Source organism: Scleropages formosus, chromosome 17 (genome assembly GCF_900964775.1).
Source record: "Scleropages formosus chromosome 17, fSclFor1.1, whole genome shotgun sequence".
NCBI lineage: Eukaryota > Metazoa > Chordata > Actinopteri > Osteoglossiformes > Osteoglossidae > Scleropages > Scleropages formosus.
Window position 1 is genome coordinate 314,368 of NC_041822.1, and position 15,158 is coordinate 329,525.

The 15,158-nt window shown below is 40.9% G+C and overlaps 1 protein-coding gene across 2 annotated transcripts in view; it reads left to right on the plus strand.

Annotated features, from left to right (window-relative positions):
• LOC108923313 (cadherin-6-like) overlaps positions 1-14,045 on the plus strand; it is a 33,559-nt gene extending 19,514 nt beyond the window's left edge. The window contains exons 7-12 of one of the 2 annotated variants that reach the window (XM_018733984.2): positions 5,578-5,831; positions 6,560-6,711; positions 7,922-8,046; positions 9,513-9,630; positions 11,265-11,516; positions 12,028-14,045. In XM_018733984.2, the coding sequence (XP_018589500.1) occupies positions 5,578-5,831; positions 6,560-6,711; positions 7,922-8,046; positions 9,513-9,630; positions 11,265-11,516; positions 12,028-12,524 (1,398 nt within the window). In that variant the 3' untranslated portion in view covers positions 12,525-14,045. Of the gene's footprint in view, positions 1-5,577; positions 5,832-6,559; positions 6,712-7,129; positions 7,223-7,921; positions 8,047-9,512; positions 9,631-11,264; positions 11,517-12,027 lie in introns of those variants that run through there. The other variant, XM_029259559.1, reaches the window with a different exon arrangement.
• The last annotated feature ends 1,113 nt before the right edge of the window (positions 14,046-15,158 follow it).

The following is a 15,158-nucleotide window of genomic DNA, read 5'->3' on the forward strand; positions in this document are numbered from 1 at the left end:
AAACAAAGAAGACAATTGACTAATGGCTGCCGTAATAAAGTACTTTTATAGAGCTATAAGTATGCCAACTGGCCACTGGGGAAAGGAACAAAAACTCCCAACTGAAGGTTGAGGGAGAAAAAAAACCTCTGGGGGTCCACGGGACAGTGGTTGCCCGCCTCTCCTGGGCATTCTAGAAAGTAACAATTGTAAGCCAGTGTAACAAGTAATAATGATATTGTTGCTAAATGACATCTTGGATCTCCAGCTCAGCATGGAACGTCTAATTTGTCATGACAGTTGGACATCATCCTCTGTCAGCATGGGATTCGTCTGCCACCATAAGACTCCTCAGGTCTTATGTAGCGAGGTAGTGCTCAACGAGAAGATAGGACAGAGTTAGTAATTTGTTACTTAAGTTAATTCATTATGCATTTTTATAAATGTGCAAAAAAACAACCAAGGCAGGTGCAATTACATTTCGAGGTGGAATGCCTGAGTGAACATGTAAGTCTTTAGTCGGGATTTGAAAACAGAAGCAGACGGGGCATTTCTAACAGTAACTGGTAGACTATTCTACAGTTTAGGTGCTCTATAACTAAAGGCGCGACCTCCTACTGGCCTTATTGATCACAGGTACTTTAAGGTAACCTGCATCTATTGAACGGAGATATCGTCCTGGGATATAGAAATTAATGATCTCACAAAGGTAAGACGGAGCAATGCCATGTACTGCCTTTTAGGTCAAAAGTGGGATTTTATAATCAACTCTAAATGCGACCGGAAGCCAATGCAACCATTTAAGTACTGGTGTTATATGGTCAAACTTCCTAGTTCTAGTAACAATTCTCGCAGCAGCATTTTGTACCAGCTGTAGCCTGGATACAGTCTGGTACGGACAACCCGGCAATAAAGCATTGCTGGAAACAAAAGCATGAACCAGTTTCTCAGAATCCCGTCTACAAAGGAATGGCCGTATTTTAGCCATGCTCCTTAACCGAAGGAAGTAAGACTTAGTCAAAGCATTTACGTGCGATACAAATGACAGCTTTCCATCCAGCAGGACACCCAAATCCTTGACACAATCCGTACGCTTGAAGGTAATACCATTTGTTGTAAAGATTGGCGTGATTATGTCGAAATTTTTGTCATCACCACCCACCACAAGTACCTCTGTTTTACTGGCATTTAGAGAGAAAAACATTTTACTCATCCATAATTTTATAGTGGTAAAACAATTAGCTAACGACACAACGTGTGATGGATCATCAGGCTTGAACGATACATAAAGCTGTGTGTCATCGGCATACGAATGGAAATTCACATTGTGTTTGTGAATAATGTCACCCAATGGTAACATATAGAGTGAGAACAGTAATGGCCCCAACACAGAGCTCTGTGGCACACCATATTGTGTAGTTGAGATGGAGGGAGTGCAGTCATCAGATTTCAGTACAAATTTTTCACGGTTAGCTAGATACGATTCAAACCACTTCAGTACGGTACGGGTCCAACCAGGTTTCCAAGTCTACTCAGTAGGATACTATGGTCTACAGTATCAAATGCAGCACTCAAGTCCAGTAACGTAAGAATAGAGATCTGACCAGCATCAGAAGAAATCAGAATATCATTAACAACACGTGTGAGCGCCGTTTCAGTGCTGTGACCAGTGCAGAAACCAGACTGAAATTTTTCAAATATATTTATGATAATTAAGATATTTTGCAGTTTGAGAAGCTATGATTTTTTTCTAGAAATTTGGATAAAAACGGTAGATTGGAGATCGGTCTGTAATTACATGGTTATTGAATCCAGATCCGATTTCTTTAGGCCTAATAACGGCAATTTTAAAAGCTTTTGGAGCACAGCCATTTAGTAACGACGTATTAACAATATTAACAATCGGTTCTGTAAGCACAGAAACTGCGGCTTTCAGTAATTTAGTGGGGATTGGGTCTAAAGGACAGGTAGTACCTTTCATAGAAAGAATTAGCACGGTAGTTTCCTCTACAGTTATTACGTCGAAGCTACTGAGATAGTGCGGACAACTAATATTATCATAAGCACGTATGCTAGCTAAAACCGAGCTAGAGGGCGCTATGGATTTGCGGATATTCTCTAATTTATTATTGAAAAACAACAAAAGTTCATCATTAGTAATGGCAGCAGAAATACAGTGTTTATTTTTGTGTTTACCAGTTAAGTAAGCGATGGTACTAAACAGGAAGCGAGGGGTCTTTTATCAATTTTAATTTTTATCAATTAACTTTGCGTAGTATTCGGATCTGGCATGAAAAAGTGCTTTTTCTATATTTTTTAGACAATCGGACCAGGCTACATAATAAACGTTTAGCTTAGTTGAATGCAATTTACGCTCTAATTTATGACATTCTAACTTTATTGCACGAGTTGATTCGTTGAACCACTGCGAGTTTCTTACAGTTCGAATAAGTTTAACTTTGTGGAGCCACAGAGTCTAGGGCGAATTTTACCACCGAATTATAATCTAATGCCTGGCTTTTGATCAATATCTACGATCGTTCCAAAATCTGAGCTTCTAATATAATCAACAATTTTAGCAGTATTTTCATCAATATGCCGCACGATTTTGGTCTTACTGTGGTCAGACGGCACCGGCAGGTATAGATCAAAGGTTAATAAATGATGATCAGAAATAGCCTCGTTTAAAGGAATACTATTAACATGATGAACATCTACGCCGTAGGTTATGACGAGATCGAGCGTATGGTTATGGGAATGAGTAGGACCGGTAACAACTTGAATAAAACGGACGGAGTTTAAGACAGACGTAAAACTATTAGCGAGAGTATCCGACGACACATCTATATGAATGTTGAAATCACACATCAGGATTATTTTGTCATGATTAATGACTAAATTGGTTATGAAGTTGCTAAATTCCTCGAGAAAAGAGGAGTACACGTAACGGTCCAGGTGGATGGTAGATCATAAGGAATATAATTATATTGGGTTTTGAGTTGAAATCTAATTGCAGAACTTCAAATGAGGTAATATTATCACGATTTCTCGGTGTCATTTGTAATCTATTATTGAAAAGAACGCCGACTCCACCTGCACAACGTACAGAACGAGATTTATGGAAATAATCATATCCGTCTGGAGCGGCTTCTATTAGCGGAATCGTATCGGACTCACCGAGCCAGGTTTTCGGTAAGAAAGAACAGATCGGACTTGTAACTTAATATTAAGTCCTTTCCTAGGACAGCTTTACTTGTTAGTGAACTAATATTTAACAGACAGCATTTTATATTACAGTTTGGGCTCGGTAGTAAGTTGAGAACATTTGTTTTCATGTATTTTAGGTTTCTGATGCACGCGCTCCTATCACTAAGTCTAGTTAAATGCCATAGCCTTATAATAGTTTGTATTTTTTGGCTGCAATTAACACTTTTATTTAAAGTTTTCAGGCCCACACTGAACACGGCACAAGAAACCCCATCACATGAGAAATTACCACTGATATCAGAACGAGTAACAGACCCATCAATACACACAGCTACTAGGAGATGACCAACGGCTGAGTCAGTCCTGCAACTTGCAGGCCAAGTTCTGGGACAGAACAAACGAACCCCTCCAGTTAAGGTGTACACCATCACACGTGAAAAACCTGAGCCTTTCCCAGAAATCATCCCAGTTATGAACAAATGATACACGATTAGAGTGGCACCACGTCTCTAACCACGTGTTAAAGGAAACCAGTCTACTGTACACTATGTCCCCTATGAAGAGTCTAGGTAAAGGACCAGACACTATTAGATCACGACATTTCCTTCTGGCCTTACACATAGAAATAAAGCGGCTCTTTAATACCTCAGACTGTTGAAAACGAATATCATTACCACCAACATGCACCATCATAGTCGACACGGCATTATCGGCCAGAGAGCTGACACGAGCCTCCATGTCGGACACACGTGCACATGGGAAACACTTTACCTTTAGACTTCGATTCCCAGGCCCCCGAACCTTAACATTTTGGATAGCCGAATCCCCCAAAATTAGCACATTATTATTATTATTAGGTGAACTGCTTAGAGCCGAATATCTATTTTGGGTTTGGATGGGAGAACCCAAACCAGAAACCCGTGCCTTAGGCTTTGCTTTATTCAACGTCTTACTCCGAACAGTAACCCAGTCGCCGTGAGAGCGCTCTGGGGTACCCAGCTTCTCATTAGCTGTACTGGCGCCTGTAAGTGTCAATGCCGAATTCGACACTACGGAGGCATTGGGACACACCGAGTCCAACCAACTCTCCATTTCTTGTATAGAAATCAAATTCTTAATGTGCTCTTCTAAATCACGGACCTTCTGCACCAAGTCATTATTTGTCACGCATTTCGAGCAAATGAAATGTTCTATAATGTCAGCAGATGCAACTAAGCAATACATGTTACATGATACACAACACACAGGTGTGCTGTCAGACGATACATTCAGGATGGAACTTACGTCAAACAGGGACTCCATTCTTTCCAAAGACGCCGTCTCAGCTACCGGTGTTTGACTCCATGCTCTGCCTCGCTCTGGATGTTCTGCCTCACTCTGGACAATTATTCTGCTGGAATTCTCAGTTGGACAAAGGACAGACAGGTCAAAAGATGCTGAATTGGTTTTAATAACTGAATGTATCTTAATAGAACATTCTTCACACCATTTCACCGCCACCTCTACCTGTCTGTACCATTGATACCAGGCAACATGGGTTCATGGATTCTTTCTTTTTACACCACCACATTAATTCAGCTTTTTGAATCAATGGTTGTAGGAGAACAAAAATAAGCTATGATATGTGTGTAAGTCAATTCAAATCCACATTTTGATTTGTTTAAAGGCTTCAATTCACTCACACACACACACAGCGTCTACAACTGCTTGTCCTAAGCAGGGTTGTGGCAAACTGGAGCCTAACCTGGCAACACAGGGCACAAGGCTGAAGGGGGAGAGGGAGGGGACACACCCCGGATGGAACACCAGTCCACCGCAAGGCACCCCAAGCAGTACTCTAACCCCAGACCCATCAGAGAGCAGACCCCAGCCAAGTCTGCTATGCCACTGTGCCCCCCTTGGATTGAATTCAGTTCAATCAGTTCAATTCAATTTAATTCAATTCAGTTTAGTTTTATAGAGCTCTCTTCTCACACAGTGACACAGAGTGCTTGAACACAGGCATACGGCAAAAGGACAAACTAATTCATATGCATCTGTCGTACCACAATAGCTATGTTGCTGTCGCTATATTGCAATAGAAGTTCAGCAGGCTTGCTATAGAAGTACCACCAAAGGCACACTGATGTACTAATCAGCAACAAGACAGATTCCATCAAAAGTAATTCTCTTTATAACCTTGGATAAGCTTGCATATAATGTGTTGTCTTGCATTGTCTGTTCTAGCCATCTGCTTTTCACTTTAAAAATTGTTTTTACTGTGATCGAAAATTGACTTGATAAACCTTATTAATTGATAACAATCTCACTGTGATTTTAACTGAATTGATTTTGGCTGAAAAGGTACGTTTGAACCCACTAACTGTATGCACTATCCTTTACTCTCAACAGCCTCTGGACTATGAGAAAAAGAAGGAGCACACATTGCATGTGCAGGTGGAGAACTCATATCCAGACCCATCCTTCCACCATAACAGTCCCTTTCAGGACACAGCGTCAGTGAAGATTTATCTGGAGGATGTAGAGGAACCCCCTGTATTTGAGCGCTCAAGCTACACTATGGAGGTGAAGGAGGATGCTGACCTCAGAATTGTTATTGGGTTCGTCAGTGCTACAGACCATGATGCCTTTCACAATCCCGTCAGGTAGGAACCCTCTCTCTTCTTCTCAACAAAATCTTATGGTGTTACATTCACATCACAACAAGGAATTGCTTTATCTGTGCTCATTTGTTACTTCAGTTAAAAATATTGTAGGTGCAAAGTGTTAAGTGGTAAATAGATTAATATTACAAATTATAAATTGAGTACATGGGTGAAATGTAAACTTGTAAGTTAAGATAAAATTCTATTGGAAGTTGCCAGTGGGAAAGCGCCATGCACCTTGCAAAAAAGGGTAATCATCTCTTCATAATTTAAATAATTAATGAATTGGAGATCTGTGTCTACTGCAGTTTCTTTGAGAATGTTAAAATAGCAAGAGCTATAAGAAGTTACAAAGCAAATCATTAGATATGTTTGAATGCCATAAGTTCCACTTGTCTCTGGAATTTAGCTTCTTGCAGTGCTTTGTAAGAACTACAGTTTTTGGTTTGCATGCCATTTTTTCACTAGTTCATAACCATGGGAATGTTTATGCATGCTATGATGTATATTTATTTATGTTCTTTTAAAAATTATAAAGGATGGTGCAATTTACAATTTCTAGCAGTTAATTTTATGTACAATCAAAATGATGATGCCCTTTTTAAATTTATGTTCTGGAATATTCAGAAATCAATTCTAATTCATCAAAACTGATACAGCATCTGAAATTAGGTCTTTTTCAGTAGAAAGGAGGTAACTAATTTTAATTTTTTTGCTTCCGTGTATAGGTATTCAATAGATACTCGGACTAATGTGGACCAGCTTTTCAATATCCACGAAAGAAATGGTTCAATCTATACCCAGAAATTTCTGGATCGTGAGGAATCAGCCTGGCACAACATATCAGTAGTTGCCAGAGAGCTGGGAGCTGAGCCAAAGAGTAAGGACCTTTTACTCGAGATCATAAGATAATTACCCTTTGAGTTAGAAATGCAGTTTAATGACACTTTAAAAATGCCATAATACGTTGAGTCCTGAGGGGGTGCGGTGGCGCAGTGGGTTGGACCACGGTCCTGCTCTCCAGTGGGTCTGGGGTTCAAGTCCTGCTTGGGGTGCCTTGTGACGGACTGGCGTCCCGTTCTGGGTGTGTCCCCTCCCCCTCTGGCCTTATGCCCTGTGTTACCGGGTAGGCTCCGGTTCCCCGTGACCCCGTATGGGGCAAACGGTTCTGAAAATGTGTGTGTGTGTGTTGAGTCCCATTAGTTCTACAACCTCATTTTACATTTTCTTTCGATTATACACAGAAGGCTAAGAATTGTCTTTCTCTTTTTACCCTTGGCACATTTTTCTTTGTAAAGGTTGCATACCACTGTACACAAGGCAAAGCTGTGACAGTGATGGCCTTTCCATGAAAAGAACCCATGCTGTCAGCTGAACTGTCAGTTTCACACTCCAACAGCAATACCCATCATCAACAGAGGACTTTGCAGTCCCCTGTTCAGAATCATGGATCACTTCCAATGAGAAATGTTCACCATAGCTCTTCTCTGAGCAAGTCTGGCTTGAAATATTAGGTCAATCATTGTATGAACTTCTCTTAAAATCCTGTTAATAGTGTCTCATATCACAAGTGCTTATTTTTTCGTACTTTTTTAAAAAAGAATATCAACTATGGATTTTCTTTATGTTGATTACATAGTTATTAATAATATGCACTTTTTTTTTTGCTTGTCCATCTGCTTGTTTTTCATTTACACATTGTTGAAATTGTATTAAAGGTGTAATACTTGAGGCAACTGACCTGCAACAACACGCACCAGCTGGTCTTTGGAAAGAACTTGTTAAAAATGTTATGTGAGCTACTGGATAAAGAGAATACTCCCTGTGAAAAAAGACTAAAAAATAAATATAAATTAACATAAAAAACATGTTTGCAGGATAGCTGATCATTTGATGGTCAATAATACAGACTGAGTGCCCTTCTTTGGTGCGTGGCATACCAAAGATACTTGTGAAATATTTTGAATATTCTGTTGTATAAATGGAAAACAATGTCCATTTGAATAAAAGCATTGGGAAAGCCATGAATTCATATTAATGACAGGGTACCATTGGTGGAATAAACTGAATGTCATGTTCATGTTGTTCAGCTGCAGGCACACAGCAGTCAAGCCGTGTGCCGGTTTACATCAGGGTGCTGGACGTCAATGACAACGCCCCAGTGTTTGACACGTTCTACGAGGCATATGTCTGTGAATATGCAAAGGCTGGACAGGTACAGAACTACAGACCGTGTGTCTAATTTAACGCAGTCTACGGTGTTGCAATCAAAGAACACATGTTCAAATTCCACCTCTTGTTTTAATAACCACCTTCATCAGTGGTTATGAATAATGTCTATGAATAATAGTTAATAAGAAAAATAGCTGGGATTTATATCCACAATTTCTGTGCATGAAAAACCACCACAACAGCTTATGGAAATTTTTTCATTCAAAGGCAGTGCAATGGCAGCTTTCCCCTGCTGACATAGTGACATTATGTCCATGGCAGGTATTTTAACTAACTTTTAGAAAGAAATTGTACAAACTTTGAAAAGGAGAAATTTTAACTGTTATTTAAATCGCATGAACAAGTTTTGTATCATGAATACTCTTACATTATTCTAAATAAAGTGTTGCTTCTGTGCCTTATGAGACAAAGTTTAAAGATGATTGTCCATATATTAGTTTGTGGCAACAGTTTTAATAATATGGGCAAGAAGTAGTAGAGTTCAATAGTTCTGTAGAACCATTGCCTTGGAATTGAAGGAGCCAGCATTGCCTTTAAAAATTTGAGATTTTAAAGAATTTCATTCAGGTCCTAAGATCCCTAGGGGTTAACGAAATTTTGATTTTGCACATTTTTTGGAAGTTGTTCAACATTAAATTGAGAACTGATATAACAGAACTGCACGTAGTGAAATTACAGAGCAAGGCTTGCATAACAATATTTGAATGACGTGTATAACAAGATAATCCAGTTTTGTGAAATATTAGGTCTGTTAATTAGTAGCTAACATTACCATAGCCCCATGACCCATTTTAAAACATCATAGATGTGAGCTTTTTACATTTATTCGTTTAGCAGATGCTTTTCTCCAAAGCGACTTCTAATGAACTCCATCTAGTGTTACTATCAGCCCACACCTTATTCACCAAGGTGACTTAGAATGCTAGATACATTATTTACTATGGGTCACTCAGCCATACATTAGTGAAACACAATTGCTCTGTCACTCACACACTGTGGGTGAACCTGAAACAGCAGGTCTTTGGACTGTGGAAGGAAACCCATGCAGACACAATGAGAACATGCAAACTCCACAAAGACTGAGCAGAGATTGAACTCACATCCTCTCACACCACCAGCACTATTCACTGTGCCACCGTGGTGCCTGGGGTTCATCAATATCAACAGAAGGAGAGTGCTTTTGGGCATTATAATGCAAACAAGGTTGAATCAGGTTTCCCAAACTGACAACCTTTCATCCTATGAAGAATTAATACATTTGACTATATACCACCTAAACTTTTTTCCAGTAACAGTAAAAACATGAGAAATTGCCAATCAGCAAAATTCATAATCTCAATTCCTGGAGCATACAACTGAACAAAAAATGTGTATTATCAGAGATTAAGAAGTAATTTGAAGCGAAGTATAAACTATACCATTAATATATCTCTATTTCTGTTTGTTAAGACAATACAGACAGTAAGTGCCATGGATATGGATGACCCAGTTGGTGGCCACCGGTTCACCTTCAATATGGCTCCTGAGGAACCTGCCCAATCCAACTTCACTGTCCAAGATCTTGGAGGTCAGAAATTATATGCAGAAATATTTTTGAATGTTAACTGAAGTGATCATTTACCTGGCACGTTGTTCTGCTAGAAAAACGTTACATGTTTGCACCACAGGTTAAAAGCATACAAATTGGTAGTGCAATTTAGGTTTTATGCAAAGTCACAACCAGTGAAGTTTTTCCAAAAGCTCTCAAAGTCAACTTTATTGTCAATACGCCTATCGGTGAGTTACTCATACAGGAGAAGGAAATTCCATTTCTCTTTGGACCTCTGTGCCAAGACACACACACCTTCAGAACCGCTCGTCCCTTACGGGGTCACGGGGAACCGGAGCCTACCCGGCAACACAGGGCGTAAGGCCGGAGGGGGAAGGGGACGCACCCAGGACGGGACACCAGTCCATCACAAGGCACCCCAAGCGGGACTCGAACCCCAGACCCACCGGAGAGTAGGACCGCGGTCCAACCCACTGCGCCACCGCACCCCCTGTGCCAAAACATACAGTGCATATTGTAAAAAAGATCAATACACCAGACGAGTGCAGAAACAAGACAAGACAGTGCAGTACATAGGCCAGAGTCTGGCGACAACGTATATAATATGTAATATACACAGACAATGTACACAATAAAAGGTTAATGTATAATATAAATATAAGTGGATTGGGTTTAGATGTGATGATGAGGGCTTTCCGTGTGCACCATATGTGGTGTATGTCCTGTATGGAGGGGAGCGGGGCACCGATGATCCTTCCTGCAATGTTCACTATCCGTTGTAGGAGCCTGCGATCAGAGACCTTGCAGTTGTTGTTGTCTATGGTTTCTCTGTAAAATATAGTGAGGATGGGTGAGGGGAAGCTTACCTTCGTCGGTCGCCACAAGAAGTGGACTTGCTACTGTGCTCTTTTGGTGAGGGCTGACATATGTAAGGACCAGGTGAGATCCTGAACAATGTGCACTCCGAAGAACTTCAAGCTGCTCACTCTCTCCACAGTGGTGTCATTAATGGTAAATGGAGGGTGGGCAACGTGAGGCTTTCTGAAGTTGACAAGTACAGGGAGAGCTTATTGGTTTTGCACCAGGTAGCCAGTTGATTCACTTTCTCTTGTGTATGCTGTTTCATCGTTGTTGCTGATGAGACCCACCACTGTTGTGTCAATCCAATAATGCCTATTAATCCGTAATGTTTTGTTTTAAAATATTTTGAATCTGGGGGTGCGGTGGCGCAGTGGGTTGGACCGCAGTCCTGTTCTCCGGTGGGTCTGGGGTTTGAGTCCCGCTTGGGGTGCCTTGCGATGGACTGATGTCCTGTCCTGGGTGTGTCCCCTCCCCCTCCGGCCTTACGCCCTGTGTTACCGGGTAGGCTCTGGTTCCCCGTATGGAACAAGCGGTTCTGAAAGTGCGTGCGTGCGCGCGTGTGTGTGTGTTTTGAATCTCATTGAGCAAGCAATCTGATGGAGTAAAAATTATCCAGCTACATAAATGGCTGAAATTTAACAGTTGCTTTTGAGAAAAATATCAGATAAATAAATAAATGTAAAAGATTTGCACTTGACATCATGATTAGGCCTACATTGCTTATTGCATGTACCCCTGGTGATATGTTATGATATGACACACACTGTACTAAGGGTTCTATTTTTGTACAGACAACACAGCCGCTATCTTGACACGTCGCAGTGGCTTCAGTCGCCTGCATGAGAACATCTATCAGGTTCATGTAGTGATAAAGGATGGTGATCAACCCGTGCAAAGCAGCACTAGCACAATTCAGGTGCATGTGTGTGCCTGCGACCAGGATGGCAATGTGGAACTGTGTAGCACAACAGCCCTAATACAGACAGCTGGCCTCAGCACTGGTGCCTTGGTGGCCATCCTGCTCTGCATCATCATCCTCCTCAGTGAGTGTAGCTTGCCCTAAAATCACTATGATGTCCTATGGGTTGTGCTCAAGTCTGATGAAGTGAAATCATTATAGGTATTATGCTGTCAGAAAATGTGTTCAGAAAAGGTGTATATATTAAGTAGAACACTAAGAAAGAATAGTGTACTGTAAAGGTTGAAACCAATTGGTCAGTTATTGAAAATGAAATTGAAATTGTTGAAACCCTAATCCAACTGGACATAGAAACCAAAGCCAGTAGAAACAAATTGTATTATGGCACATGTGGATACTGTTAAATCCAAGTACTGTATGTACATGACTGAATACATGCATGTATGCTTATATTCCTATAAATAATCCTACTATTTATTCAATGTGTGTATTCTATCATGTTCTAGGGATCCAGTCCATTCCAGTGCTAACCACGGAAAGACTGTGCATGATGGATTAGTGCCATAATACAGTATTTACTATGGTATGATGGCATATTTTATCTAGTGACTCTAATTGCTCCTATTTTTCTCCAGTGATAGTAGTCCTTTTTGCTGCAGTATGGAGGCAGAAGAAGAAGGACCCTCTGATCATCTCCAAAGAAGATGTGAGGGACAACATTGTTAGTTACAATGATGAGGGGGGTGGTGAGGAGGACACACAGGCCTTCGACATTGGGACTCTGCAAAACCCACAGTCTGTGGAGGAGTGCAAGTTGCGCAGAGACATCATCCCAGAGGCACTTTACCCACAGGTCCGTCGGGCACCTGCCCCAGCACACGAAAACAATGATGTCCGAATCTTCATAAACAAAAAGGTATATGAAAATGACAGTAGCCCCACAGCCCTACCCTACGACTCTCTAGCCACCTATGCCTACGAAGGCAATGGCTCAGTGGCAGAGTCACTCAGCTCTTTGGGATCTGCCAATAGTGACAGGGACCAGGACTACAATTACCTCAATGACTGGGGGCCAAGGTTTCGGAGACTGGCAGACCTGTATGAAACTGAGGACTGCAATAGGTATTCCTGAAAAGATTAGACAATTAAAGAAACAAACATGAAGAAAATGAAGAAAAACAGGAACAAGGAATCGATTATGGCACTTTTTGCAGTTGATTGAAAAGTTGACAAAAATGCAACAACCATATTTCAAGAAGTGCCCTTTTTTCATTCATTTCATCCTATTGGTGAGCGGGCAGTAACGTAGCCCATCTGTTGTCAGTTCAGTGATGTTTTCTGCAAGACACATTTTTAGAAGTGGAATTCTGTGTGAAACATGTACAGTAAGGATTACTTTATTTTGTGCCCTCTTTATATAGCACCCCAAGTACATGATTGGTTGTTGTTGCCTTCCCATCTGATTTGTGGGCAATTTTTTTTTGTTAGTTTTTTTATGTAGAATTCATAATATTCAATACTGAAAAACATCAAGAATTTTGCCACAGTTTCTGCCAGTTATCTGCACATTGTGAGTTCTGTCGGTTTGCTGATAGTATTCTAAGTGCAGTATGATTAAGTTTGCATTTTGTAATAAGGCATTTCTAACAGTTTACATGCCACTTGAAAATGATGGTTCATTTAAAGCAGCTGTTTGAGACCAGAGTACCACTGGTAACAGATAGGAAAGACACCCTTTCTGGCTTATTTCTTTACAGTTCAACAGTCAGTATATTGATAATAGCTTTATTTGAGGAAACAGCCAGGACAGAACTGAACTTTTTTCATGTTATAATGGCCAAAGGATAGCTAGACTGATGCAGAAAAATTGTTACCATGTTGCCATTTCTATGCCCTGAGTTTACTGCTGAAGGATCATTATTCTCATTTGCTAACTATAAATGGGTTGTTTACTTAATACTTTATTGTTTAGATTATTATTTCTTGCCAACACTTTAATTTTTAATTTTATTATTTTTTTTAATCTTTTACATATTTTTTCTTCTTTTTTGTTACATTAAATTTGTCCTATGTGTTTCTCTCAGGGTTGTGGACATTTGCCTGGCCACAGTGAACCGGGGTAAAATAGGAAACTTTTCTCCCAGCTGCCTGCTGTATTTGTGCTGTAATAAACAACATTACAATATTACAGTTGGGAAAGAAACCTCACCATGAATCCCTCACAGGTGAAGATGTTATGTTTCCGAGATTCTACTGTGTTTGTTAATGGGAGAAATAATTGCTTGAGAAATTCCACAGCACAAATGCTGAGCAGCTGGGATTATGTTTTCTGCCTTTCGTATCACTGTTAAAATACCCATTGTGCTCTGTCAGGCAGGATATCTGGATGAGCTTGTATTTATACAAAAGTCTTCACAATCTGGAAACGTACCAAACTTAGAGGATTTGATGTTTACCAGACAGCATATTTTTCACTAACAGAAAAAAGTAGAAATAGAATTTTTTTCTCTCTCTCTTCCCTTTTTACTCTTTTGCCATACTTTGTTGCTGTGGTCTTCCCAAAGCAAATTAAAAAGACATAACAGACTAGTAAATGTCACCATTACTGGATGAGAGAAGTTTTTATTTATTTATTTATTATTATTATTATTATTTTTTTTTTCCCTAAAACAAACCACACGCACGCACGCACGCACGCACGCACGCACGCACGCACGCACGCACTGTCTGAACCGCTTGTCCCATACGGGGTCGCGGGGAGCCGGAGCCTAACCTGGCAACTCACGGTGTAAGGCTGGAGGGGGAGGGGACACACCCAGGATGGGACGCCAGTCCATCACAAAGCACCCCAAGCAGGACTCGAACCACAGACCCACCGGAAAGCAGGACCCAGTCCAACCTACTGCACCACCACGCCCCCTAAAACAAACCAGCATCTTATATAACATTTTTTGTATACATGAACAGTAGAACTAAACTCCAAAAAGCAACAAAAAGTAACATTGTGTGCATCTGTGTTAATGGGAAAACACTAATGCAACAATGATTTCTGGAAAGATCACATCCAAAGATGTGTTTTAATTTAATTTAAAATTACATTCCAAAAGAACTGAGCCTTAAAATGTGTATACAAACTTACATCCTGAATACAGCAAAAGCATCATAAGGAAACAACACCATTGTACAGAATGACTAAAAACTTTCTCACACAGACTGGCTGAAACTGCTTATCCCAGTCAGGGTTGCAGTGAATCAGAGCCCAGACATAGGGCGCAAGGCTGGAGGGGGAGAAGACACACCCAGGATGGGATGCCAGTCCACCAAGGCACCCCAAGTAGAACTTGAACCCCAGACCAACCAGAGAGCATGACCCGGCCAAGCCCACCGCACCACCATGCCTCCCTCGCTATAAGCTTTCTTGGTAAAGAGTTTTAAATAACTTTAATTAACACAAACAATACTGATTTACAGCAAGTCTGCCACGCCTACGTCATCGGCGTAATCGGATACACCTGTGGCTCGACAGCCTAAAAGACTGAAGCGAACGATAAGGGTCGCAGAACCTTGCTGTTTGCCGATCACATGCTCGCTCTGTGTCATCCCACCTGCTGCCTTGCACCTCACCTCACCTCACCTCACCTCTTCCGTTCTCCTGATCCGCTCACTCGTGTTCTGACCCACTGCCTGTTCTCCCGACTCCGACACTGGATTTCCTAGTCTAGCCCGTTTGCAGTCCGAAGACCCTTGCTTGTACCTGACTTCGATT